We start from the raw sequence: 25,131 nt of genomic DNA on the forward strand, positions 1-25,131 counted from the left end.
TCAATCAAATTCCTTTGAAAATTCTTCCACTAACTCGAAATTGAGACCTTTTAGAAGCAAACTGATCGCAGATTTGTTCGGTTTGGTCAAATGCTGCTTCTACAAAATTTTCAGGTAAAACAATTTTTTTTCTCTTGAATATCCAAGGTTATAGTCTCAGAGGTCTTTCCTCTGAGGTTATAGTCTTGGGTTTTCGAAAATATTTTTGCGTTTTATGAGAGTTTTCAACAGTGTAGATTCCGAATTAGTCATCGGTTCTGAACAAAAAAAAAATAACATCTATAAACCCATTAAAAATATTATATGTAATACTTGCAAGATCCAAATGAGGTGAGTACTTATATTTTCAGATTTCTTCAAAAATAAAACACAGAAAATTCAACCTATCAATATATTTATAAATATTATACATTAGTACAGATATTGAGTGCCAAGATGCAATTGAAGGAAAAACAATATGTTAGAAGATATGAGTCGACTGAATAAACACAAATTACAATAAGATCTACCACAATTACATAGGCTCAAAATTCTAAAAACGTTCCTTTCAAATTATAAAAATAAATTATGTTTTCAAGTTGCCCACCTTATTCTTCTTAGAAGCGAATAAAAAGAGTAAATACACTGTTCAACAGAAAATGGGGAATAGTTCAGGTTCTTAGCACTGGTTCATTTTTCATTACAGTCGAGCTGTCGTCAAGGTATTTCTTAATCTCCTACCTTTATTCAACTCAAGAAAATAGAATCGCTTAGAACAAACATGAATCAAAAATAAAATTAAGACAATTCGAGAATGAATAATAAGCATAAAAACCACTCTAAAGGATCGGCAACAAAAGTGTTCTCCATAAATCAATTACGATAAAACGAAATTAAAAAACCAATAACCTGAAATTCTGTAACCTTATTTTTCATACCCTATTGCAATTTTTTTCCTGTTGCCAACCAAGAGCGAAAAATAAGCACTTAGAATAAACAAAAAATAATGAAACAACTTATCAGATATAAGACCCACAAGTGCCACTATCCCTCATAATATATACAAATTTCCTTAAAACAATAAGCTTTCAATAAAATTTCTTTATACTTGGTGTTTGTTAAATATTTCTTTCACTAAGACAGGTACTGTACAATATTTTGCATGTTTCAAGATCAAATTGATGATTGAATATTATTTGTCAACAATTCTAACATATTACGCTGAAGGCTTCCACGGTCAAACAGTTCAACAGAGTTGGAGATCGTGAGATTCTCAAAAACTTCGAAACGAACGAATTCAGGTCGAAAGATTGAACAAATTTTATTCTAAAATGTAAAAAAAATTCAAAGGATCGTCAATACATAATTTTTTTTCCTCGTAATGTGAAAATAATGTAAATTTGATAAAAAGATCCTTGTTACTAAAAATTTTCAAGATAAATTTCACTTGAGTTTGAATCATGCATTATAAATCACTTAATATTATTTTTATGGGTCGCTACAAGTTTTCACAGCCAATATTCTGAAGAATTAGAATCTGTCAAGGAAAATGTCGAAATATTTACAATTTTAAAGTGTATCTATTCGAATCTGATTAATAGACAATTTTATTTTAAAATAGTCAACTTTCAGGACCTCCACAAGTTGCACACTAATCATTCAGTCCATTTTGATTATAATTGACAAAACATTGGGGTTAGAAATGGCATATATTTGACAGATGACATGTGTCAAATTGACTCTGTTAACTTGATAATGATTCCCTTGAGAAAACTTCCAATTCTTCAGCCTAAACGCCATAACTGTCTATTTTTATAAAGGTATTCCTCGAATATAACTCGTTATACATGTAAATACCTTTAGAAAAATTTTTCCACAAGACCTCACTTCAAACCGACCCATAACTAACATTCCTCGTTCTGATCCTTAAATCTTCTCCCTTGATCTCAACAATCAATCTGGCGGTGTAGATGAGGGTTTATAAGAAGGTGATCTCTCCTCTTCTTCCCCATCTCCATCATCAGTCTTTGGCTTGTCTTGTAAGCTTTGTTTCAGTTCCTCAACAGCATTGCCTGTGTATAAACGTTTTATACCTCTCGGTAGGGCTCGGCACGATTGCAGATTGATGGAATGGAGTTTAGGACAGCCAGAAAGGACCGCCTTGACCGGCTCTAAACTCACAGAAGAGCCACAGAGATTCAAAACGCTGAAATTTGTAAGTGTTGTAGTACAAGCAAAAAAATTGATACAAATGAACTAACCTCATTCTTGACTTGGAGCCCTCTTCAGCCAAAGCTTTAACGGCTGCGTCTAAGGATTCTGTTGCTGTGGACCAGGCTAGATCGACTTCTAACAGGCTGTGAGCCCATTTCTGTACGATGAGTTCAAGGCCGGAGTTCTGGGATCTTGTGATCTGACAACCTGTGTAGAAGTAATGAGTTAATAATAAGAAAAAAAGCACTGCTGCAAGTTCGTTCACATGTAATTTTCTCAGGAAATTCCGCATGAACCTTCAAATCTTTTTAACCCATAAATGTATCTTCAAAATGAATTGTTACTCATAAACAAGTTCAGAAGGCGTTGTTATTCTTCCATATTCGAAAACGAAAACGTATTATACATTTTTTTCTCTAACTCAAACATTTTTAAAGAAATTAATGAAATACACTGCGCAAAAAAATTAACGCACATTCTGAAAATCTCAATTTTAATGAAAGTTAACTCTACATTGACTTTATAACTTATTTTTTATGTTCACTCGGATAGGTTTTGAACGAAACAAGACACATTAAATGCAAGAAAAATTCAGGATTTCACCGAATCTTATGTGAAAGAAGAGAAATAAACAATTTTCAAGATACTGGAATGCTGATAAGTGATTTAATACTTGGTATTTCCACCCCTTGCGTTAATTACAGCTCGGCAACGACGGTTCATACTCAAAATGAGTGATCTTAAAATGTTCTGATCTAATCCTTCCCAGATTTCTCTGAGTTGGATTCCTAAGTCATTAAGAGTAGCTGGATGATTTTCCGAACTTCTCAGCCTTCTATTGAGGTTGTCCGAAACCTGCTCAATCGGATTGAGATCTGGACTTCTTGCTGGCCATTCCATTCGAGAGACTTCAACCTCTTCAAGGTACTCCTGAACGATGCGCGCACGATGGGGTCTGGCATTATCGTCCATAAAAATGAAATTTTCACCAATGTATGGGGCAAATGGCACTACATGCTCTTCAAGAATGTTCCTTATATACCTATCAGCATTCATAGCTCCATTATCAACGACCACTAGGTCTGTGCGAGCAGTCAAAGATATTCCACCTCATACTGCAATCGATCCTCCCCCGAAACAGTATTGAAGAAAAACGTTGAAAGTGGATAACATATGCATGCATAATTCTGATAAAAATAATTATCATTGAGAACACCTTCAGTTGTAGAATAAATTTGAGATTTCCATAATGTGCGTTAATTTTTTGCGCAGTTTATTTCCATAAATATCCATTAGTGATTTCTGCACAGAAAAATGTTGGTTGGCAGAACTGTTTTTCTGTATAACAAATTTGACAGATAATAGATAAATCTGTGACAGGAGAATTCCAAGTACCATTATATAAAAATGAAATATAACTAAAAAACATGTGTGAATCCGAGATTCAAAACAAACGGATTTGCCACAGAATTAGAGAAAATCAATTACCACTCAGAAAAAGATGCTCTAAATCCCATGCTGGTATCCTAACGATTCCAGAATCTGTAAGCTTCGTACATCCCCTGATGTCGAGTAAACGAAGCTTGGTACTGCATTTCAATATTCTGTTGATTGCATCGTCATCCGCACACCTCGAAGTAGTAGTCTTATCATCTTCGACCCCAGCCAATGAAAGTTCCTCCAGATCTGGAAATCCCGGAGATTGAACCTGTAAGAAAAGACAAAGTAGAAAAAAATCCAATACGATTTTTTAATAAAGTACCTGATCGGTTATAGAAGCGGGAGCCAACCAAATCTGACTATTGGTTATTCTCAGTATTCTGAGTTTCGGACAACCTATCTGCAGCTTCTCTATGTGCAAGAGGGCCGTGTTGTGAGCGTATGTCTTTATGTTGGATATGTCCAACAATCGAAGATTGCTACAATATGTCTGCGAATAAAAGAAGAAGGAGGTTAGGTATCGATATAACGGAAGCTCTTCAGGTACTTACAGCAATAGATGCGACGATTTGGGTAAAACTGGCCATTTTATTGTGTGCTAAGACCAAATGCGTTAGTCTGGTATTCATGGCTTGACCCAAGGCAACGAACAACTGAGCGTTGAGGGCTGATGTTGACTGTAAATCAGAGATTTATTAATTTGAGTGAGATGTTGTTCGACATTTGACAATGAAATATTTCGAGTGGACTCAGTATTATACAGATTATAAACTCATATTATACTCCAAAGTTCTAGGAATAGCATTTCCTGTTGTTGAAAAGTTGTTTCTTCTAAAAACAGCATTAAACACTTAGATTCTGAGAACAAGAGTCTTTTAACCTTAAAAACGATATTTGACAGTTGACTTAAGAGGTTAGGTTAATATACTCTAGATATTGTTGTCCAAAGACATCGAGCATTTGAGATAACACAAGAAAATTCTACTCACATTAATACAAGAAAGGTCCAACCTTTCCAACTTTTTACATTCAGTGATTATGTACTTCAAGTTTTCAGCGCTGACTCCTTGCCAACCGCTCATGTTTAAACCTCTAAGGTCCAAGCAGCCTTCGCACAACGCTTCTAAGGCAGACTGAATGTTCCTTATTTTCCATTCGCCTTTAAAGAATTATAATCAATTTCAAGTTCACACAGAGAAAGTTACAACTAGCCATACCCAGAGTCAAATCTTGGCAATACGTGAGTCGACTGTCAATTAGCCAGTGCAGCCTCAGTTCTGTTCTGGCCTTTTCTCTGACAAAATTGAGATCTACTTTGATCCACAGATTGGGATCAAGTGCAACCTTTTTCCAAAGTTTACAAACTCGAGTTAACCTGAAAAAACATCATTCAATTTAAATATATTACAAAATAACTGCAAAAAATTCAAAACGAAGAGACTATAAAGGAGATGAGATGTGTTCCTGAGATTTCGTTAACTTCAGAAACCAGACAAACATGGCTTACCCGGGGTCTTGTAAAATTATATGACAGTAGACATTAGCATCTATAATTTTTACAGGTTATGGGACTTTGACAATCAATGACAAGTTTACAAATATAGGTTAATGTCAGTTTGACAGATATATTGGTTGCCGATCAGAAAACAGGATGACACATTTGGACTACAAAAGGTTTTTCTGCATTTGAAAAAAAAATGTGAGAATTGAATTGGTCATGATTATTACATATTTTTTAAATTAATTGTCCTATGGAAATGAAAGCCAAACTTCTAGCACGAAGTCTGCTGGGTCCAATAATGGTGATCTAAATTGTGGTTAAATTTTTTTACCTGAGCAATATCGGAAGGGCTCCATCTTGCCCAGAGCAATATTGAAAAATTCTAAATAAGACAGACTCTGGTAATTTGCTTCCCCAACCACTGTCTTCTATTTCGTCACTTTGACTGCTCGAAACAAAATCATCATTGTTGGCAGATGATCGAGATTTCTTTTTGGTACATTCGTAGTCACTTGCATCAGTATCTGATTTTACCTTATGCCTTTTTCGTCTGCCACTCTTCTTCTTGCTCGGAGTCATCTAAAATAATAGGAAAATGTTGCAAATTATACATCAGTCATCGTTTTCACATCAAATTGTACTTAAAAGTATAATATAAGAGGATTTCAATAAATGGCGCAATAGTTTTTAAAGGAATTAAACCTTTTCTTACTTGCTCTTGCTCCGTAATGCTGCTCTTCTTAATCCTTATTTTGATGGTGTTCTTGTCACCGCTTATTTGACTATGATACATCGGAACAAGAGCTTTCCTCGGCCTACCTCTACCAGGTGTCGAGGTTTTCTTTTTGTTTTTTGACACCTTGTGATTAGTCTTTTCTGGTAAATCATCGTCCAGATCATCCATTACACCATTTGTGTAATTTTTAACAGTCGTATTCCTCAACCTCAAGGAACTTCTAATCTCGGTGTCAGACACCGATTGTTCTGATTCTAAAGAGTCTGCTGTCTTAGTATCAGAAATATTTGTGGCAGGTGATTTTCCATCTGAAGAAAATTTTATTATTTAGCTTTACTGCTTTAAAAATTTTCGAATCTAAAAGATATAATATAGAATCCTACCGTCTTGAGAATCCTGAGATTCCAGACTGGAGTCCATGTTTGCAGCACTAGACGAAGGAGATAATACACCTTGCAGCAAACCGCCACCACATATTTCACTTGAAGCACAAACTGAAGAAACCACATCGTCGCACATATTATTGTTTGGTAAATAGTCACAGTTTAATTTTACTCCGCCATTAACATCCATCGAATCTTGAGACCTGGTAGAATCATCTTGAGGATACATTGAGCTACCCTCGTTAGAAGTGGCACTGTTTTCTGAAGTTATCAAGTCCAATTCTGACATGGTTAAAGCAACTTGATTTCAGCATCCACTGGGAGGGTACATGTTGATTATGTTGGTAGAAACATTTTAAGCAATGAATTAGACCTGTGGAAAAATGAATATCATCAAAATGACTTACTAAAGTGAAACATTCTTAGAAGTATAAATAGAAAGTATGGAATTTTTTAATAAGATAAGCAATTCATTTGTTATTCCATTCAATTAAACTGAAAAGAACTCGTGAAACTTTGGAAAATAAAATCGTTTGTAGTATGTGATTGCATACGAATGGAAAATGTCAATTTTTCCAAGAAATTTAATAGAGTCCAAAGGAAAAAATTTGAATTTCGCGGTAAAAACCATATGTAGAACAATCGTAAACAATCACAATTGACAGGACGATTCAATAAAATTACTCGATTTTCCCGAAAACCCTCACTTCCATACCTTTTTGATTGAAAATTTGAGATAAAATACCAATCTAGAACGACGAATATCCGAATTTTCCTCTATTTATTAGACTTTAACAGAAAATCGTTATCGGTTAGTTCTGTTAGGACCTGTATTTCCATAGAAATGGAAGTCTATCTAGTCTTACCTTGATCGAATCCGATGGGGAATACATCTTTACGAAACATTCACATCATTTTAACTTTAAAACGAAACTATTTCACCAATTTCTTTTCATTTGCCATTCATGTGTTGTTGACCTTGTTATTCCAGTATCAGGCAAGATGCTGTTCTTTTTTATTTTTGTGGATGGACGCAGATGGCGCTGAAGTCCGCGTCGATAATACAGAATACAAATGACCCCCCTCAAAAAGAATGATGGAATATTTACTATTTTAAACGAACAATAGAATCTGATAAGAATTATTGGGGTAACAAAGGCAACCCTCAATCAATATTCAATTTCAGACTCACTGGAGTTAATAAGTCGCATTAGTTGATAATTCTGATAAAGTTTTCAGATAAGGAAAGTAGAGGACGCGGTCATCTTGCATTTTTGAACAATTTGACTATTATGAATTGAGTGTAATGGAGAAGGAGGAATTGGTTTCACGCTCAGAAATGCACTTCAAGCGTTGGAATGGAGTATATATAAACAAATTTGACGACTTGACGCTTTTGTAACATGTAATTTATTAAATGCCACACTTCAATCAATAAGGTGTATCGTTAGTTGCCTGATATAGTTACTTTTTCTGAAATTTCTACATTACCACTAAATTCTCTATAATCTCCACGATCGCACAAAAAATATTGCAGTTTATTACTTCATACTCCATGATAAAGCTTGGCACTTATTAAAATATATTCATGAAGTTAAAATATTAATTTTAGCTGGAAATATAAAATTTAAGGCACCATTCTATTCTTGAATTGTATTCTTATCCAACCTAAACCCAAGCTATCAGCCCATTCCAATTTCCGCCAGAAATACATGTTTGAAGGTCCCATCTTTTAGTCTAGTTGGAACGACGATCCTGATAACCAGATACTTCCTCTCTATCAGAGCAACCTGTGGCCCGGTTGTTACAGTCCATCTCACTCTTTTTACCTTCCACTTGTCACAATCTTTGTACCGATCGTTGGTGTTGTGTTTTGTTTTCTTCATTGTTGTCTGTCACTATCCTGTTGCCATAGAGAATCGACAATAAAATGCAGCTGGTTTTGATCTTGACGAATTAAAACGTCGCTTTGAGAAATCGGTTTGAAAATCCTATCAATGATTGTGTTTGAACGAAATTTCTGCATTTTGAGCGATAGTGGAAGTGAGTAGTATTATCATTAACAGTTATTTTTGAATTTTGCGGTTTTGAAAATATAAATATTTATCAGTGAATTACGGTACTGAGTTTTCTGTGCGACCTGCGAAACTTGGATTGGCTGAGATTGTAGAACATAGATATAGGTATCTTATCTTCTAAATGCTAATAATTTAATTATCATTTTAATTGTATTCATGAAATTTGGGGTTTTCAATTGGACAGAGTGTAATTATTGTACGTGAAAATTTACTACCTTTGTTTTTGATGCTTCAAGGAACATCAGTTCTATAAAATCAAGGTGATGACTATATTCTTATTGTTTATTTTTTAAACTTTTCTAGATGCAATTGTTTCCGAATAACTGAGGACATGAAAAGATTCTATTCAAAAAATGTATCCCAGCTTTGATAGTTCTAGAATCTAGAGAGAGATGAATTTTTGTGATTTTATTCATATAAAAAACCCTTCTATCACTGGCTCAACCAGAGGGTAGGCTTTCGGGTTGTAGCCCCAAAATTATAGACTATTTTCATTTAATTATACAGGCTGTTCTTGAACTGACAGATTCCTCGGATCATTTTAGGAAAAAAGTCCTATAAACATAGGTCCGTTAAAGCTTTGTTTTCGAGATACAGGGTATTAAAGTTTGATTTTCTTCAAATTTTTTTCTCGTAGTACCTTCCCTTCACTATATATTCAACTAAAATTTGGCATGGATATTTCCATTCAAAGTGTTCATCATATGCTAATTTTGAATAATAATCTACAGGGTGATATTTTTTTCTAGAACAGAGCCCGCTTCTTTCCTCTAGAATTTTTAGTGGACCGCTGGTAGTTTAGAAAAATGTAAACAAAAATTTGGCCGAGTTCTACACTTTTTAGATACTTGTAGTTTTGTAGTATTTGCTTGTGATTTCGAGAAAACAATTCTCTAGTAATCCTCAGAAAAATCATAATTATTATAAAGATCCAGTAGCGAAAATTAATAAGGATTCAATAAACAATAATCATCACAAAAAAGTAGGGCTACAAGAAACATCCTGTATCTCATGTTTATAGGACTTTTTTTCTTATCATTATCCAAGAAATCTATCATTTTCCTTTTCATTTAGGAACACCCTATATAATTTTAAGACAAATTCTCCAAAGTTGAAAGGGAATTGCAAAATTGAATCAAACGATTGCTGTCATATAATATTCTATCCACAGACTAGTCTTAGTTTTTGTGGTTATTCGATCTGTCGTATAACTATTTCATCATTATGAATTGTTCAGTTAAATCCCCCCAAACAAAATTCTGGCTACGCCACTGTCTGTTTGAAACACCACGCTCTGATATTTATTTTGTGATTTTTCCATCGGATTTTCTAGATTTTTTTTCAGAAGTAATCGAATACCACAGGAAAATTATTTTGCAAGTTTAACAGACCGCAAAAATTGATAGCAACTATTTTCATTATTACATTTAATTTTTCCTGTCTCAGCTGATAACGACAAAGGAAATGGGAAATTCTGTGTAGAATTACACTTGTTATTTGCTTTTTCACGTGCCTTCGAATCGGAGAATGCCTAGTTAATAATTAATTCTATCATCTATTGAATTTCCAAATTATCGTGCTCCCACATTTCAGTGCTTCGAATAGGTAATCAATTCAATTGTTTCCTTATCGTTTCTGGAGTGTTCTGTGACGAAATAGCTTTTCCTTCAATTTTTAACGATAAGGAAAATGGAATACTTTTCCATCGAATAATTTTATAACAACAATGGATTTGATTCGTTACTGATATGATCGAACCTGGTGCAATTGGAAAAGTGAGTATTTTCCTAATATCCTACAATTCAACGAATCCATTTGAATTGTTTTCAATGTAGGTACCTATCTAATATCGGCTTGATTTTTCAATACAAAGTTTGAATTTTGGAGTGCGTAAAATTCGATAATCGAATGAAAAATTTTCTTGCAGATATTTTCTCGATGCCATTTATTTGATCGGTTGGTATAAAAATAAAGCATTGATCCATCCATAAATATAAGAGGTAGAAAATCAAGGAATAAAATTTGAAGATTTCTTAGCAACTACGAATTCAAAGGAAATGAGATTTTGCAGTTAGATGTAAAATAAAAATCCCAAACCTTATTCAAAATATCAGCTGTGTTCCCATTTAAAATAACATAACTTTGGTTCATAGCTTCGTAATTAAAAATCTTGCTGAAAATACGAGCACGCCACTGGATTCTACTTAAAAAAGTCATCAGTATCAGTATTATTGGAGATATAATCTCTTCTGGTTTAAATGTTGTAGTGATCAAACATCGAAATTTGCCCACCTTGTAAAGGGTGTTTTTTTTAGAGCTATAGAACTTTAAATTGCAATAAAACAACGATGGATTATTCGATTGACATGAATTTTATTTATCCGCAAGATAATCTTGTGGCATTACATTTTAAATATGATTTCTGGCATATGACCGCCACGGCTGGCTCGGATGTAGTCCAATCTGAACGTTCAATTTTCGATGACATTTTCCAAGATTTGTGGCAGTATATCGGCAATAACACGGCGAATGTTGTCTTCCAAATGGTCAAGGGGTTGTGGCTCATCCGCATAGACCAATGATTTTACATACAGAAAGTAGTCTAGCGGTATTAAATCACAAGATCTTGGAGTCCAATTCACAGGTCCAAAACGTGAAATTAGGCGGTCACCAAACGTGTCTTTCAATAAATCGATTGTGGCACGAGCTGTGTGACATGTTGCGCCGTCTTGTTGGAACCACAGCTCCTGGACATCATGGTTGTTCAATTCAAGAATGAAAAAATTGGTAATCATGGCTCTATACCGATCACCATCGACTATAACGTTCTGGCCATCATCGTTTTTGAAGAAGTACGGACCAATGATTCCACCAGGCCATAAAGCGCACCAAACAGTCAGTTTTTCTGGATGTAACGGTGTTTCGACATACACTTGAGGATTAGCTTCACTCCAAATGCAGCAGTTTTGTTTGTTGAAGTAGCCATTCAACCAGAAGTGCGCTTCATCGCTAATGGACGTAGTGCGCGATACGTATTCCGCACATAACCATTTTTTTAGAAATAAAATTGCACTATTTGCAAGCGTTGTTCAGGCGTGAGTCGATTCATGATGAATTGCCAAACCAAACTGAGAATAAATCACTTGACAGCTGTTAAAACGGTTGCCATCTTGAAAAGTATTGCCAACTCAAAGTTATATACCTCGAAAAAAAACACCCTATACAAAGTTGGTTCCTTGAATATTAGTTTTTAATCATTGCTAAATATTTGTGGCGAATATTCTATAGATTCAATTTCGCATTGCCAAATAAAATTATCGCCTATCTATGAATAATATTGATTAAATAAGTTAGATATCTGCGAAATCGGGCGCATTTCAATTCTCCTCGGTATTATAACAATAAAAATTGGAATTTCTAATTGAGATTAATCACCCCTGCTCGTTAATCTCAAGAATTAGAATAGACGTAATAATTGCTATTCAAGCCTGCCACTTTCAACTACTTTTACTTAATCGATAAAATATACCATAATCACCGATTGTTGATGAAATAAGCTCATTAAAATATGGAAGCAACGCGTTTGTTGATAATGGATTAATTTTCGAGAAATTTTTCTCTATGAACCAACAGTTAGAATCCTTCGAGAAATCATACAAGTCTTATTATTTTTGAATGATTGGATCACCAAGGATTCAATTCTATATTTATATTCCATTTATTTTGAATACTAAATGAAACAATTTTTTTTGACTCATTGTTATTATTTTTTCGGCGACAGCTTTCAAGACTTTCATACTCCATTTAGCGATAAATTAAACAATATCGATCTTTCTTATTGTTCCTGTTTTAGCTTCAAAGTCAACAAGCTATTGTTAGAGAATTAACATATTTGCCACTTATCTGTGTAAATATAGTGTTAAGTCGACAATCGCAACCCAAACAAGAGTTTTGTCTGCGAATAGCAAAGATAATTGTTTGAAACAATTTCCGTATTATCCGAAATTAGAAATATTCATTTGCTATTGTTTTCGATACATAACTCTTCACTCAATAAGTCTCAGACCCAACCAGTAAAAACACATTTTTTCTCCACTCCAAAATTCCCCTAACTTTTGAATACTAGAAAATATAGGGTGTTTTTTTCGAGGTATATAACTTTAAGTTGGCATTACTGTTCAAGATGGCGACCGATTTAACAGCTGTCAAGTGATTTATTCTCAGTTTGGTTTGGCAATTCACGCCTGAACAACGCTTGAAAATATTGCAATTTCATTTCGAAAATAATGGTTCTGTGCGGAATACGTATCGCGCACTACGTCCATTAGCGATGAAGCGCACTTCTGGTTGAATGGCTACGTCAACAAACAAAACTACCGCATTTGGAGTGAAGCTAAGACTCAAGTGTATGTCGAAACACCATTACATCCAGAAAAACTGACTGTTTGGTGCGCTTTATGGGCTGGTGGAATCATTGGTCCGTACTTCTTCAAAAACGATGATGGCCAGAACGTTACAGTCAATGGTGATCGGTATAGAGCCGTGATTACTAACTTTTTCATTCCTGAATTGAACAACCATGATGTCCAGGAGCTGTGGTTCCAACAAGACGGCGCAACATGTCACACAGCTCGTGCCACAATCGATTTATTGAAAGACACATTTGGTGACCGCCTAATTTCACGTTTTGGACCTGTGAATTGGCCTCCAAGATCTTGTGATTTAACAACGCTAGACTACTTTTTGTGGGGCTATGTAAAGTCATTGGTCTATGCGGATAAGCCACAAACCCTTGACCATTTGGAAGACAACATTCGCCGTGTTATTGCCGATATACGGCCACAAATGTTGGAAAAAGTCATCGAAAATTGGACGTCTAGATTGGACTATATCCGAGCCAGCCGTGGCGGTCATATGCCAGGAATCATATTTAAAATGTAATGCCACAAGATTATCTTGCGGTAAATAAAATTCATGTCAATCGAATAATCCGTCGTTGTTTTATTGCAATTTAAAGTTCTATAGCTCTAAAAAAAACACCCTTTCTATACTGAAAACGATCACAATATCAATTTTGACAATTTTTTTAACTTATTCTTTCGAAATTTTATTATTTATCCTCCTGTTTTTTTTTTAAATGAATAAGTTTCTTTACTGCGTTGGTGCAATTCATATGAAGTTGTCAAACCGTTGCAACTTTCAGTTAGAATTTCTATAACGATTATGGAAATCTGACTAAGCCGAGCACTTGCATTTTTAATAGAATTTTATCGACCACAGAACAGAATGGTTCCGTGTTTTTTGTTCGACAAATCTGGGCTTGGTATTTATTCATTACGTTACTTGATTCTGTTGCGAAAGAAATGATTATGTATAGAAATCAGTGTTGTTAGAGAAAGGATAGGTAATGTTCAAGTTTGATAATGGAGACTATTGTCAAATTGAATTTAGATAAATTGATAGCCAGTTTACAAAACCAATATTGCGGTGAGTGTCAAGATTAAGTAAATAATAATAATAATAATATCCATAGAAACTCATTTTTTTCTCTTTTCTGGAGCCACAATCTTTAGGTGTTTTCTTTAGAAAATAATTTGATTTTGATAATTGTGGAGAGTTTTCCAATAAGAGGTTTCATTTGGATAAAAAAAAACAGTTTATTTTAAGAGAAATCAATGAATGTTTATTTCATTGTGAACAGAAAGATATGTATGCCTTTGACGATGAAAAACAATATCAGCCAAATGGTTGCAATGGCTACGGCTGCAGCACCATATCCTTGTCATGAAATTCGCACATTTGAGACAGTATGTCCTCGATAACTTCACGAATTCCATCATTAACGTCTTGAATCGAAGTATAATAGTGTTAAATCACAAGAATTTTAACAATTTCAATGCGTTGTTGAAGCATTTAACGTTTCATTTTTATTATATTGATGGCCTCTTTAAATGACAAATATCACAGCCTCAAAAATTACAGATAGCGGGCTATTCAAAATGAAACTTAAATTCCTTTACATCGAAGAGAAAATAAAAATCTTTCTCTTCAGTTTGGAGCCTTCCAACTTCATAAATAATCATCATAAAAACAACAATACAAACTCTATCAATCTAAAAACCAGGTCATATTTGTATTCCGTCCATTTTCAGAAACAAATTGCATAGAAAATTGGATCAGACATAAATAACAACGTTTATTGCTGTCGATTAATACAGATTCATTTTTCAATGGGCATTTGGCTAATTGTTTGATTCGGATAAACGAATATAACAATAATTTCTATGACCCACTTGGGTCAGATAATGTTTTCAATGGATTAGTCGGACAAGAAGAATTGCTTTAGGCATCATTAACTTTCCTATGGTAGCCGTATTCGTAATGTATGTGTGCCAATTATAAGTAGCAAATGACTTTTAATTCTAATATGTTCAACGCCACTCAACTAGCTTCTGTTGAAGATGTGAGGAAGTTGATAGGTATTTGAGATATTTCATTTTGAATTTCCCTCTATCTGGTCACTTTTGAAGCTGTCGTTTTTTGATATAACTAAAAATGGAACTATACACGCTTCAACAATGAATTGAAATTGTTATATAGGGTGTTTTTTTCGAGGTATATAACTTTAAGTTGGCATTACTGTTCAAGATGGCGACCGATTCAACAGTAGTCAAGTGATTTATTCTCAGTTTGGTTTGGTAATTCATCATGAATAGACTCACGCCTGAACAACGCTTGCAAATAGTGCAATTTTATTTCGAAAATAATGTTTCTGTGCGGAATACGTATCGCGCACTACGTCCATTTTATTTTGTTTAACGATGAAGCGCACTTCTGGTTGAATGGCTACGTCAACAAACAAAACTGCCGCATTTCGAATGAAGCTAATTCTCAAGTGTATGTCGAAACACCGTTACATCCAGAAAAACTGACTGTTTGGTGCACTTTATGGGCTGGTGGAATCATTGGTCCGTACTTCTTCAAAAACGATGATGGCCAGAACGTTACAGTCAATGGTGATCGGTATAGAGCCATGATTACTAACTTTTTCATTCCTGAATTGAACAACCATGATGTCCAGGAGCTGTGGTTCCAACAAGACGGCGCAACATGCCACAATCGATTTATTGAAAGACACGTTTGGTGACCGCCTAATTTCACGTTTTGGCCTCCAAGATCTTGTGATTTAACACAGCTAGACTACTTTCTGTGGGGCTATGTAAAGTCATTGGTCTATGCGGATAAGCCACAAACCCTTGACCATTTGGAAGACAACATTCGCCGTGTTATTGCCGATATACGGCCACAAATGTTGGAAAAAGTAATCGAAAATTGGACGTCCAGATTGGACTACATCCGAGTGAGCCATGGCGGTCATATGCCAGAAATCATATTTAAAATGTAGTGCCACAAGATTATCTTGCGGAAAAATAAAATTCATGTCAATCGAATAAGCCGTTGTTTTATTTCAATTCAAAGTTCTATAGCTCTAAAAAAACACCCTTTAATTGAGGATGACATCTTATGATTGTAAATTCATGAGTGTACGATCAACGTCTTAGCCCTTCAAGAATATCAAATAACAAAACCTGTCTTGTGAACCTTATGCAATTTTATTTATAAATAATTAAACAATTTCTGTTTGGTGACCACTTATACCCATCACTTTGCTGTGGGCCACCCTGTGCGTAAATTCCACGAAGGATGGTATCACCAGAACCATGGAATTTCATTTCCAATGAATAAGTTGTCAAAAGCATGTGTTTGAGGCCAGGGGTGGATCCAGGATTTCTTCCAGGAGGGGTTGGGGCGCAAAATAGGTAGCACATGCACATGAAAATGAAAAAAAGGTCTTTTTTCCATTTTCAACATGCATCATTCAACCAGCCCCTGCGCAAGCCACCCCATATGTGCCGCCCCTGTTTGAGGATTTTTAAAGTTCCATTGCCAACTTTTGCCACAATGTCAATGTTGTTCAGATTGCAACTAAAAAAACCTTCTATCTTCGATTGTCATAACAATAGAACCGATCGATATCAAGCCGCCTCTAATTATGGTACTTTATGCGCCTTATCACCTAGCGAAAAATTCAGACGACCTTGATCATCGCCAATCTATCGAATTCCTACTCCTCTAAACCGTTATCCGTCCATTTCGAGCCGATGAGTGCTGCGACGTACACCCATCGCTTGACGACTCCAGTTGACATTTACCGTCACGCCATTTGACGTCCTTTTCGTTTGCAGGAACCACAGAACCATTGACCCGGATAGCAGCACCATCAAGAGAGAGAATCGATATTCTTCCACAAGTATTACTTTCCACCTAGAAGTCACCGATGCGTCCTGCAGCCATTGTAACGTTATAACGCCATCCAAGTGTGGAGAGACTGGTGAAACGAACTCCGACGATCTCTTGTGAGACAGGCGAAGACGTTAAACCCAAGCCGGAGTCAGTTTTCGATCGCGACACGGTCTGAACGCACCTACCTGCTGCTGTGATCACAATTCAGTGCCTCGCGTCGCGCCGAACAGGTAGTTGGTGAACTCTGTGCTCGACGTTTACTAGTTTTTACCGTTCTATGACCGTGTGAATGACATGGAGGATGTCGCTATCGGCGATTGGCCAACGGATTGGCCCGGCCAGACCCTGGATCTGAACGGGAGCAACTCCTGGCTGCCTGCCTATGGCTTCCAGACGCCTTCAGCCCTGCTGGAAAGGGATGACTTCATCGGCAGCCCAGGTAGGTCGATCTATTTGTTGATGATGATGCTGGCAGATATGGAATGTGGCTTGATTCGGGTCGGGTCCGGAAACGACGAAGGATTTGTTTGTTTTTCGAAATTGGGGTTCTTCAAGGTTCAATTCTTGTCCCCATTCACTTCTTTTTTGTGCGTATACGCGATCTCGCAGATGTGTAGTGCTTACTAATACCAAAAATTGTGTTTATTTAAGAAAACGTTACCTAAAGTACTTGAAATAAAGGATTTTCCAGTGATACGTGGTGGAAAATCTATCATATCTCAGAAAATTTTTCATCATATCAATTGCCGTTCAAGTGTTGTGTTTTCGATTAAAACAAAGTCATTTTAGTTGAACAGGAATTGGTATCGTTTGAGGAATCGTGTACTTTTTTGTTTTATCATGGTTTTCCTCATGTTTAGTTCGTGAATCATATATTCACATAAATTTTGTTTTTTGTACGTGCTCTATGAATATGACTGTTTCTTGTCTTCTTTGTAGGTTGCCATTCAAAAGACGATATTTGTTTGTTGTCAAAATTTGGCTCTCAAAAATCGGTGAAAATTGAACCTTAAAAAAAAACGTTATATCTCGGAAACTATAGGTCACGGACCCCTCGAATAGAAATGTTTTTTGTAGATTAGGAGTTAATCTATAACATACTAAAATTTAAAATCTGTATCTGGACTCAGCTGAAGATGCCAGCCTGCCAAAAACATAAAATTTTTTTTGAAAATTCTAGTTTGTACGCTATAACTTCTAAATTAAGAGTCTGATCTGACAACTGAAAGTGTTTTTGTACTCTACGACATCGAATTGACTGATAAAATGGTATTATAGTTTCATACCGATAATTTTAATTTTTCATAAAAAAAATGGAAAATGTGCTAAAAAATTTTCTGTCTTCGATTCTCGCAAAATTTGGAATTGGGTTAATTCGAGGCAGTAACTCATAGCGCCGTTCACTTTTCCATCAAAGCCTTTGTAGTTTTCGAAATTTCGTCACTCAAAGTTGTAAGAAAAAAGGTAAAAATTGGACGTCTACAAGAAATATTATATCTCTGAAATTATAGGTTACAGAACCCTAAAATAAAAACGGTTTTTGTAGATCAAGAGTCGATCTATAACATACTAAAATTTCAAGTCTGTATCTTTCTTCACCGAGAGATGACAAGCTCGTGAAAATTATCAAAATTTTTTCGAAAATTTCGCACAACACCTTATAACTTCTAAAATAATGAACTGATCACACAGCCGACAACATCTTGTACTGTAAGATTTTATGACTTTTGCTATTTCCTCTATTAGAATCTCCAAATCTTCTTCAGCAAATAGAAGAATCATAAGAGAATAATTTATGTCTAGAATTCATAGAACATCTCCCTTACATTCAGGAAGTAGTTTCAAACCACGATTTTTTCCATACAATAATCTGGTTTCCCAGGCCACCAACGAAAACAATCACGTAAAAACGTGATTCTCCGACGGATGTGTAGCAATATTGAAATCGGTGAAAGGTGAAGCCTCGAAGACTTTTTGTTCGTTACAACCTGACCTTTATAAAGAAGTGTACGCAAGATCGCTGACTTTCGATAACAATGATAGAAAACTTGAAATTGCTCCGTACTAAAATCAACAACCGAGATAAAACACCTACACTTAGCTCTCTACGTCAATGGATACCGTTGTCAAGGACTCTGAAAAGCCATCTCACGTAAATACAGGTGTCCCGAATTGGATGCTCACTGAGAGCGTCTCGAGAAGGATGGGAGTTGAAAAAAGGGACTCAATTTTTTTTTGCAACCATGAGATATCGGAAACCAGATCATAGACATCTCGATTCTGTTTCGATTTAAAGGAGGGCCTTTCTGAAAATTTCTGTTTTAAATATTTCCTCGTCTCAGTTTGTGCTAGAGATATTTCAAAAATTCTTAAACCCTCTCTTCAGTTTTTACTAAATACATATGTTTTTTTCATTGGCCAATTTACAGTACCTTCTCGATAGATTAGTTTATGTTTTGATCGTACAAAAATCTTGTAATATTATTATCAGTCAACGATAAACGTACAAATTATTTCAACTTATCATTTACATTTCAGACGCCAACGAACCGACATTGTTGTATAAAAAATTGATGAAAGTTTTATTCTCGGTTTTATTGCGCGTATAAAGGATTCGACGAATTTTCATATCTTCATTTTTCCATTGCCAGTAACATGCAGAGAAAGTACCAATCGACAAAGTCGTAGGTAGTAAACTGAAGACTTGATAGGCGATTTCTAGCAATTTTACACATAACTATAAATTATTAAATTCCCCGGGGTACAATCCATAAATAATTCATTCTAACACCGAGCATCTTTCACCGCTGAAGAATATCGATCTACCGACTAAATAAATCGATTAATCGGCAGCATCTCATCCGAGGCGAAGGACCATAACAGTCCCGGATGCCCCAGATACATGGTGTCCCAAATTCGATGCTAGCTCTTGAACTATTTATAAGAGTTAGAGAAACGATTTTTATGAAATGATAAGTATCAAGAAAGCAGTTCATAGATATCTTGATGATGGGGCTGGTGGAATCATTGGTCCGTACTTCTTCGAAAACGATGATGGCCAGAACGTTACAGTCAATCGTGATCGGTATAGAGCCATGATTACTAACTTTTTCATTCCTGAATTGAACAACCATGATGTCCAGGAGCTGTGGTTCCAACAAGACGGCGCAACATGTCACACAGCTCGTGCCACAATCGATTTATTGAAAGACACGTTTGGTGATCGCCTAATTTCACGTTTTGAACCTGTGAATTGGCCTCCAAGATCTTGTGATTTAACACCGCTAGACTACTTTCTGTGGGGCTATTTAAAGTCATTGGTCTATGCGGATAAGCCACAAACCCTTGACCATTTGAAAGACAACATTCGCCGTGTTATTGCCGATATACGGCCACAAATGTTGGAAAAAGTCATCGAAAATTGGACGTCCAGATTGGACTACATCCGAGCCAGCCGTGGCGGTCATACGCCAGAAATCATATTTAAAATGTAATGCCACAAGATTATCTTGCGGATAAATAAAATTCATGTCAATCGAATAATCCATCGTTGTTTTATTGCAATTTAAAGTTCTATAGCTCTAAAAAAACACCCTCTATTATTTATTGTGTTATCACTTGTAGATAACTTTCAAAATAATACACTCACGCATAATCCAATCATCGAAACTTTTTTGAGACGGATTTTATGTAGGTACTTTTGCTTGCTTTTTTTCTCTACTTGAAAGAAATTCATTGGGATTTTGATTAATAATGTGAAATAACTTCATTTCCGCAAAATTTTATCATACCCAAACAAGTTTTTCGTCTGGTACAATATGACATCTTCAGGTGGATATGGTTTTCCTAACTTCCTGACATAATTTATGTCAATGAGACATTTTTATTGTTTAGTCTAGGTCTCTGGGAGACAGGAAATTCTTGTCAATGTTTCACATTCTTTCTTGATGGGAAACTACCACAATTGCTAACCCTACATTTTAGAGAAAACAGAACTGGCATCATTCGTCGCGATGACAGTTCAATGGGCAAATATTTATGCAATAACCAGAAGAGATCTCTAGATAAGGTGCCTCAGTTCCTGCTTTGAACCGAAGACACGTCGTTTAGTGAAGTGAAAGTCGCACCTACTTCCGTCTAGACAAAAAAGATGCAATGTTTTCGACGTTTCAACTTCCCAACCATTCAACTACAAGACCTATAATCACGGTTGCCAATTCAATTATCTCCAGAAACCCCTCAAGGGTCGCATCTCCTGACGTCAGACATTTTATCTGGCAAAAGTTACTGGAAACCGCGATCTCTACAAATCTCTGCTATGGATTGTGAATAATGCATCAGCGAGCCCTTTGGATGTCATTCTGGTTTCGACGTCTGCGATAACCTTAACAATCGAAGAATAATCTATGATTCTATGCCACAGAAACGAACCCAGAACATCGATTCGATTTCATCGCTTGCCTCGTTTTCTTTCTACATCATTTTAAAAGTATCTGCGAGAGAATACTAGACGTCCTTGGTGTCGACTACTGCAGATGCAATCGTAGATAATGGCAGCTTGGGCAATATCGCTTGGAGAAACCACGAACAGACATTAACAATGCAAATCATTGTCAATAAACCCGCATATGACTGAATTCCAATGCATTCCTTAAATGTCATTTATTCTCTATGATCGCAGTTTATGACCTGATCTTTTGGAAGCATTGAAACGATTATTAAATATCATTTTCGATGATTGATTACTCTGCGGATTGCATTAAGTATGATTAGCAGGAGGAAAAAAAAAACATGTAATTGTTTAATAAGTACACGTATGATACCTGTAGCTCAAGCGTGAACTGAATGACAATGAGGGTGTGAACAAAAGGTAGGAAAACACTAAGTGAGTTGTCATATAACGATAACAAACATTCGAATGAGTCATAATCGTATATTCGAATTCCATTTTTGATTTTACATCTACATAGAAAACTTAGGTACATTTTCTGTGACTCCCGCCCTCCGTTTTTCCGTGGTCTTGTATTCTATGATAGTTTTAACTGTGGACGTCTTTTTATTATACTAGCTAACCTCAATCTTGAGTTGTCTTCTGGTGAAGGAACCAGATTCCAAACGAATGTTACGATTGTCTGACAATCGATTATCTAAAAACCGGTATCTGTCCAAACCAGTTGAGTCTATAAGGATTGTGAAATAACCTCTTATGAATCAACACCTACAATTAAACAAACTTATTATTGAAACTAATAAGATGAATATGCAATTTGTCTGTTTTTCCATTGTACTCGTTATTTTGCAAGACCTGGGAAACTTCCCAGAGAGGCTATTATCATTTATTTATGTTTTTCTTTTAATGTTGTTGCAATTTACTCGACAAAACATGCTTTATATTGTTTGCACCCAAGATTGATGTACACAATAACCTTTATTCTGTTCTTATAATGCAAAATTCGATGAAAAATGTATATTAATATAAAAATAATAATTTTGCTACATCAGCTCGGTGAGTACCAATTTATAATGTGCCTAAATAATTTTGTTGATAAATGTGTCTAAATTTTTGTGATTGAGACGTCGGTAAAATTATTTACCGACGCCTCTCAATCAGTAAAGAAGATCTACCGTCTTTCTAGAAGGTTATAGTGTTGAGCAAAAACAATAAATTTGGATAAAATTGGCAGCGATCTTGGATTATACACAATGTAAACAGCAAAAATTTCGTAAATTTTTTATCTTGATTTATTTTTCAAAATGAAAGAAGTGGTGGTTCGTAAAAACAGATTCAGATAACGTGAAACAGTATAAAATACCAGTTTACGCCCTATTATTGTGTTGCCTCACGTCAAACGCAGATAATTACGTACTTGGTGCTTGTATTACGATAATAATAATTTATTGGCACTTTACTCGATATCGTACTTGATATCGAACTGTCCAACAATGTGGAACATAGCCATTTTTCACGGTTCACGACTAGATCAAGAGTCATAACGATCTTAACGATCCATTGTGCATCTTCATTTGTGTCAATATCGTATAACGATATTTTATCGTTTCCCTCTAGCGAAAGAAATGCCAAAAGTATTTTCTAGAATCCATTTTTATCGCTCAGTTCCACTTCTGAGTCTATTTGTCTTAACCAAACAAATCGATTATTCAATTTTGACCGACATCCTGTCCTATCCTCGGTTTGTTAACTATGGGTCACGCAGAGGATTTGTTTTATTATTTCCAATAATGAACGTTTGGAAACTTCACTTTGACCTTTGAAAATCGTGGATTTACTCAAGATGATCCATGTATGAAGATTGATTATCTTCATATCAAATTCAATGCAACACTTATAGGATTTCCAATAAAAAGTTTCATTCTGATATAAAAATATTTATATTTTTGAAGCGTCTATTGTTCCACTTTTAGTAATGGCGTAATTTTCACTTTTAAATGTCTATGTGCTATTCAAAATGAAATCTTTCATTGGAACACCCTCTAGTATGGAGTATGTTGCTGCAGTATCAACTAAGATACAAAAAATTTGCTGTTTTTTAATCTCGTTATTTTCCTGCATGTCTAATAACTTCCGTGATTTCTCTTAATCTGTCTCAATTCCTTATTTAGACGGAACACCAATAATTTATCCCCAATTTATTCTTCATTTTAGACAACATAAGAACATGTTATCAGAGTTCTCACAATTATCAATTTTTTTACCATACCAAATTGAAGCAGGTGATCTCTTTATGATACCTGTTGACCTTGACTTTCCCTTGTTGGTACCTCCAGTTAATCTTTCAGAAATCGAATCAGTCTTATGTGTTCAGTTTTTGAAGTAAATAGATGATTTATCTTGGAAATTGATAGGAGTGGTGTTGAAGAGAGTAAATATTGAATACAATTTGTCAGTGAGACAACAGGATATTTGTCTGTCTCTTAGTTGGATAGACCAATGAGGCACAATTGGTTATGATAAATTGGAATAGTGAATTGCAGATGAAGTGGTTCTTCGATCGAAAAAAGTGTAAAAAAAATTCTGTGTTGCAGTTCTATGTTAGTAAGTGGAGTTTGTGTTATTAGTGAAGTAAGGAAAACAAACTGATTTATTTGTATAGTTTTTTTTCTATACATCAATTATAATGAATATTGACAACTGACGAAAGTAGATAGATTCGTGAAGTTAGCAGCTTTTGCGTATTCATGTAGTTTTTCACTAAACCTCGCCTTGAACCTTCAAACCACTGTAATTAAATGCAATTAAAACATAAAACTACGTCATACTTTCAACACTAAATAATTTGTCACTTTTATAGAAACATTTTCTAGGGGAATTGAAAACGCCATATGAAAATGATATTCATGCTTGGGATCTTCTTGCTATGAACTCGATTACTTCATAATCATACTTGTATCTTATCATTTTTTTGATTTTCTCTGTAAAAAACCAAAATCATCTGAAACAAAATAGTTCGTTCTTCGAATGAAATTGTGTGGATTAGGAAAACTTTATCAATGAACTCTATATAGACACAACATTAAAATTCAGTGTACAATTTAATGTATCTACATATTCTAGGTGATTCACTGTACAGGATGTTCTGAATAAAAGCGTACTTTTCCTTCTTTTTTGTTCACTCTGTATATAAAGGGTGTTTTTTTTTAGAGCTATAGAACTTCAAATTGCAATAAAATAACGATGGATTATTCGATTGACATGAATTTTATTTATACGCAAGATAATCTTTTGGTATTACATTTTAAATATGATTTCTCGCATATGACCGCCACGGCTGGCTCGGATGTAGTCCAATCTGGACGTCCAATTTTCGATGACTTTTTCCAACATTTGTGGCCGTATATCGGCAATAACACGGCGAATGTTGTCTTCCAAATGGTCAAGGGTTTGTGGCTTATCCGCATAGACCAATGACATTACATAGCCCCACAGAAAGTAGTCTAGCGGTGTTATATCACAAGATCTTGAAAGCTAATTCACAGGTCCAAAACGTGAAATTAGGCGGTCACCAAACGTGTCTTTCAATAAATCGATTGTGGCACGAGCTGTGTGACATGTTGCGCCGTCTTGTTGGAACCACAGCTCCTGGACATCATGGTTGTTCAATTCAGGAATGGAAAAGTTAGTAATCATGGCTCTATAGCGATCACCATTGACTGTAACGTTCTGGCCATCATCGTTTTTGAAGAAGTACGGACCAATGATTCCACCAGCCCATAAAGCGCACCAAACAGTCAGTTTTTCTGGATGTAACGGTGTTTCGACATACACTTAAGGATTAGCTTCTCTCCAAATGCGGCAGTTTTGTTTGTTGACGTGGCCATTCAACCAGAAGTGCGCTTCATCGTTAAACAAAATAAAATGGACGTAGTGCGCGATACGTATTCCGCACAGAACCATTATTTTCGAAATAAAATTGCACTATTTGCAAGCGTTGTTCAGGAATGAGTCTATTCATGATGAATTGTCAAACCAAACTGAGA

General features: G+C 35.4%; 2 protein-coding genes across 4 annotated transcripts in view; one reads left to right on the forward strand and one right to left on the reverse strand.

Annotated features, from left to right (window-relative positions):
- Positions 1–377: 377 nt before the first annotated feature.
- LOC123677005 (F-box/LRR-repeat protein 6) lies at positions 378–7,323 on the reverse strand. Its single transcript, XM_045613389.1, has 11 exons — positions 7,120–7,323; positions 6,254–6,626; positions 5,847–6,178; positions 5,466–5,713; positions 4,851–5,008; positions 4,623–4,792; positions 4,185–4,310; positions 3,956–4,123; positions 3,682–3,901; positions 2,241–2,400; positions 378–2,185 (listed from the first exon to the last, which is right to left on the reverse strand). The coding sequence occupies exons 2-11, from the start codon at positions 6,540–6,542 to the stop codon at positions 1,933–1,935; spliced, it is 2,124 nt and encodes a 707-aa protein (XP_045469345.1). The 5' UTR covers positions 6,543–6,626; positions 7,120–7,323; the 3' UTR covers positions 378–1,932.
- An 818-nt stretch (positions 7,324–8,141) lies between these two features.
- Positions 8,142–25,131, forward strand: part of LOC123677004 — a 63,346-nt gene continuing 46,356 nt past the window's right edge. The window contains exons 1-2 of one of the 3 annotated variants that reach the window (XM_045613386.1): positions 8,142–8,296; positions 16,578–17,074. In XM_045613386.1, the coding sequence (XP_045469342.1) occupies positions 16,930–17,074 (145 nt within the window). In that variant the 5' untranslated portion in view covers positions 8,142–8,296; positions 16,578–16,929. Of the gene's footprint in view, positions 8,297–9,882; positions 10,107–16,577; positions 17,075–23,492; positions 23,690–25,131 lie in introns of those variants that run through there. The other 2 variants (XM_045613387.1, XM_045613388.1) reach the window with 2 other exon arrangements.

Source organism: Harmonia axyridis, chromosome 3 (assembly GCF_914767665.1).
Source record: "Harmonia axyridis chromosome 3, icHarAxyr1.1, whole genome shotgun sequence".
Lineage (NCBI taxonomy): Eukaryota > Metazoa > Arthropoda > Insecta > Coleoptera > Coccinellidae > Harmonia > Harmonia axyridis.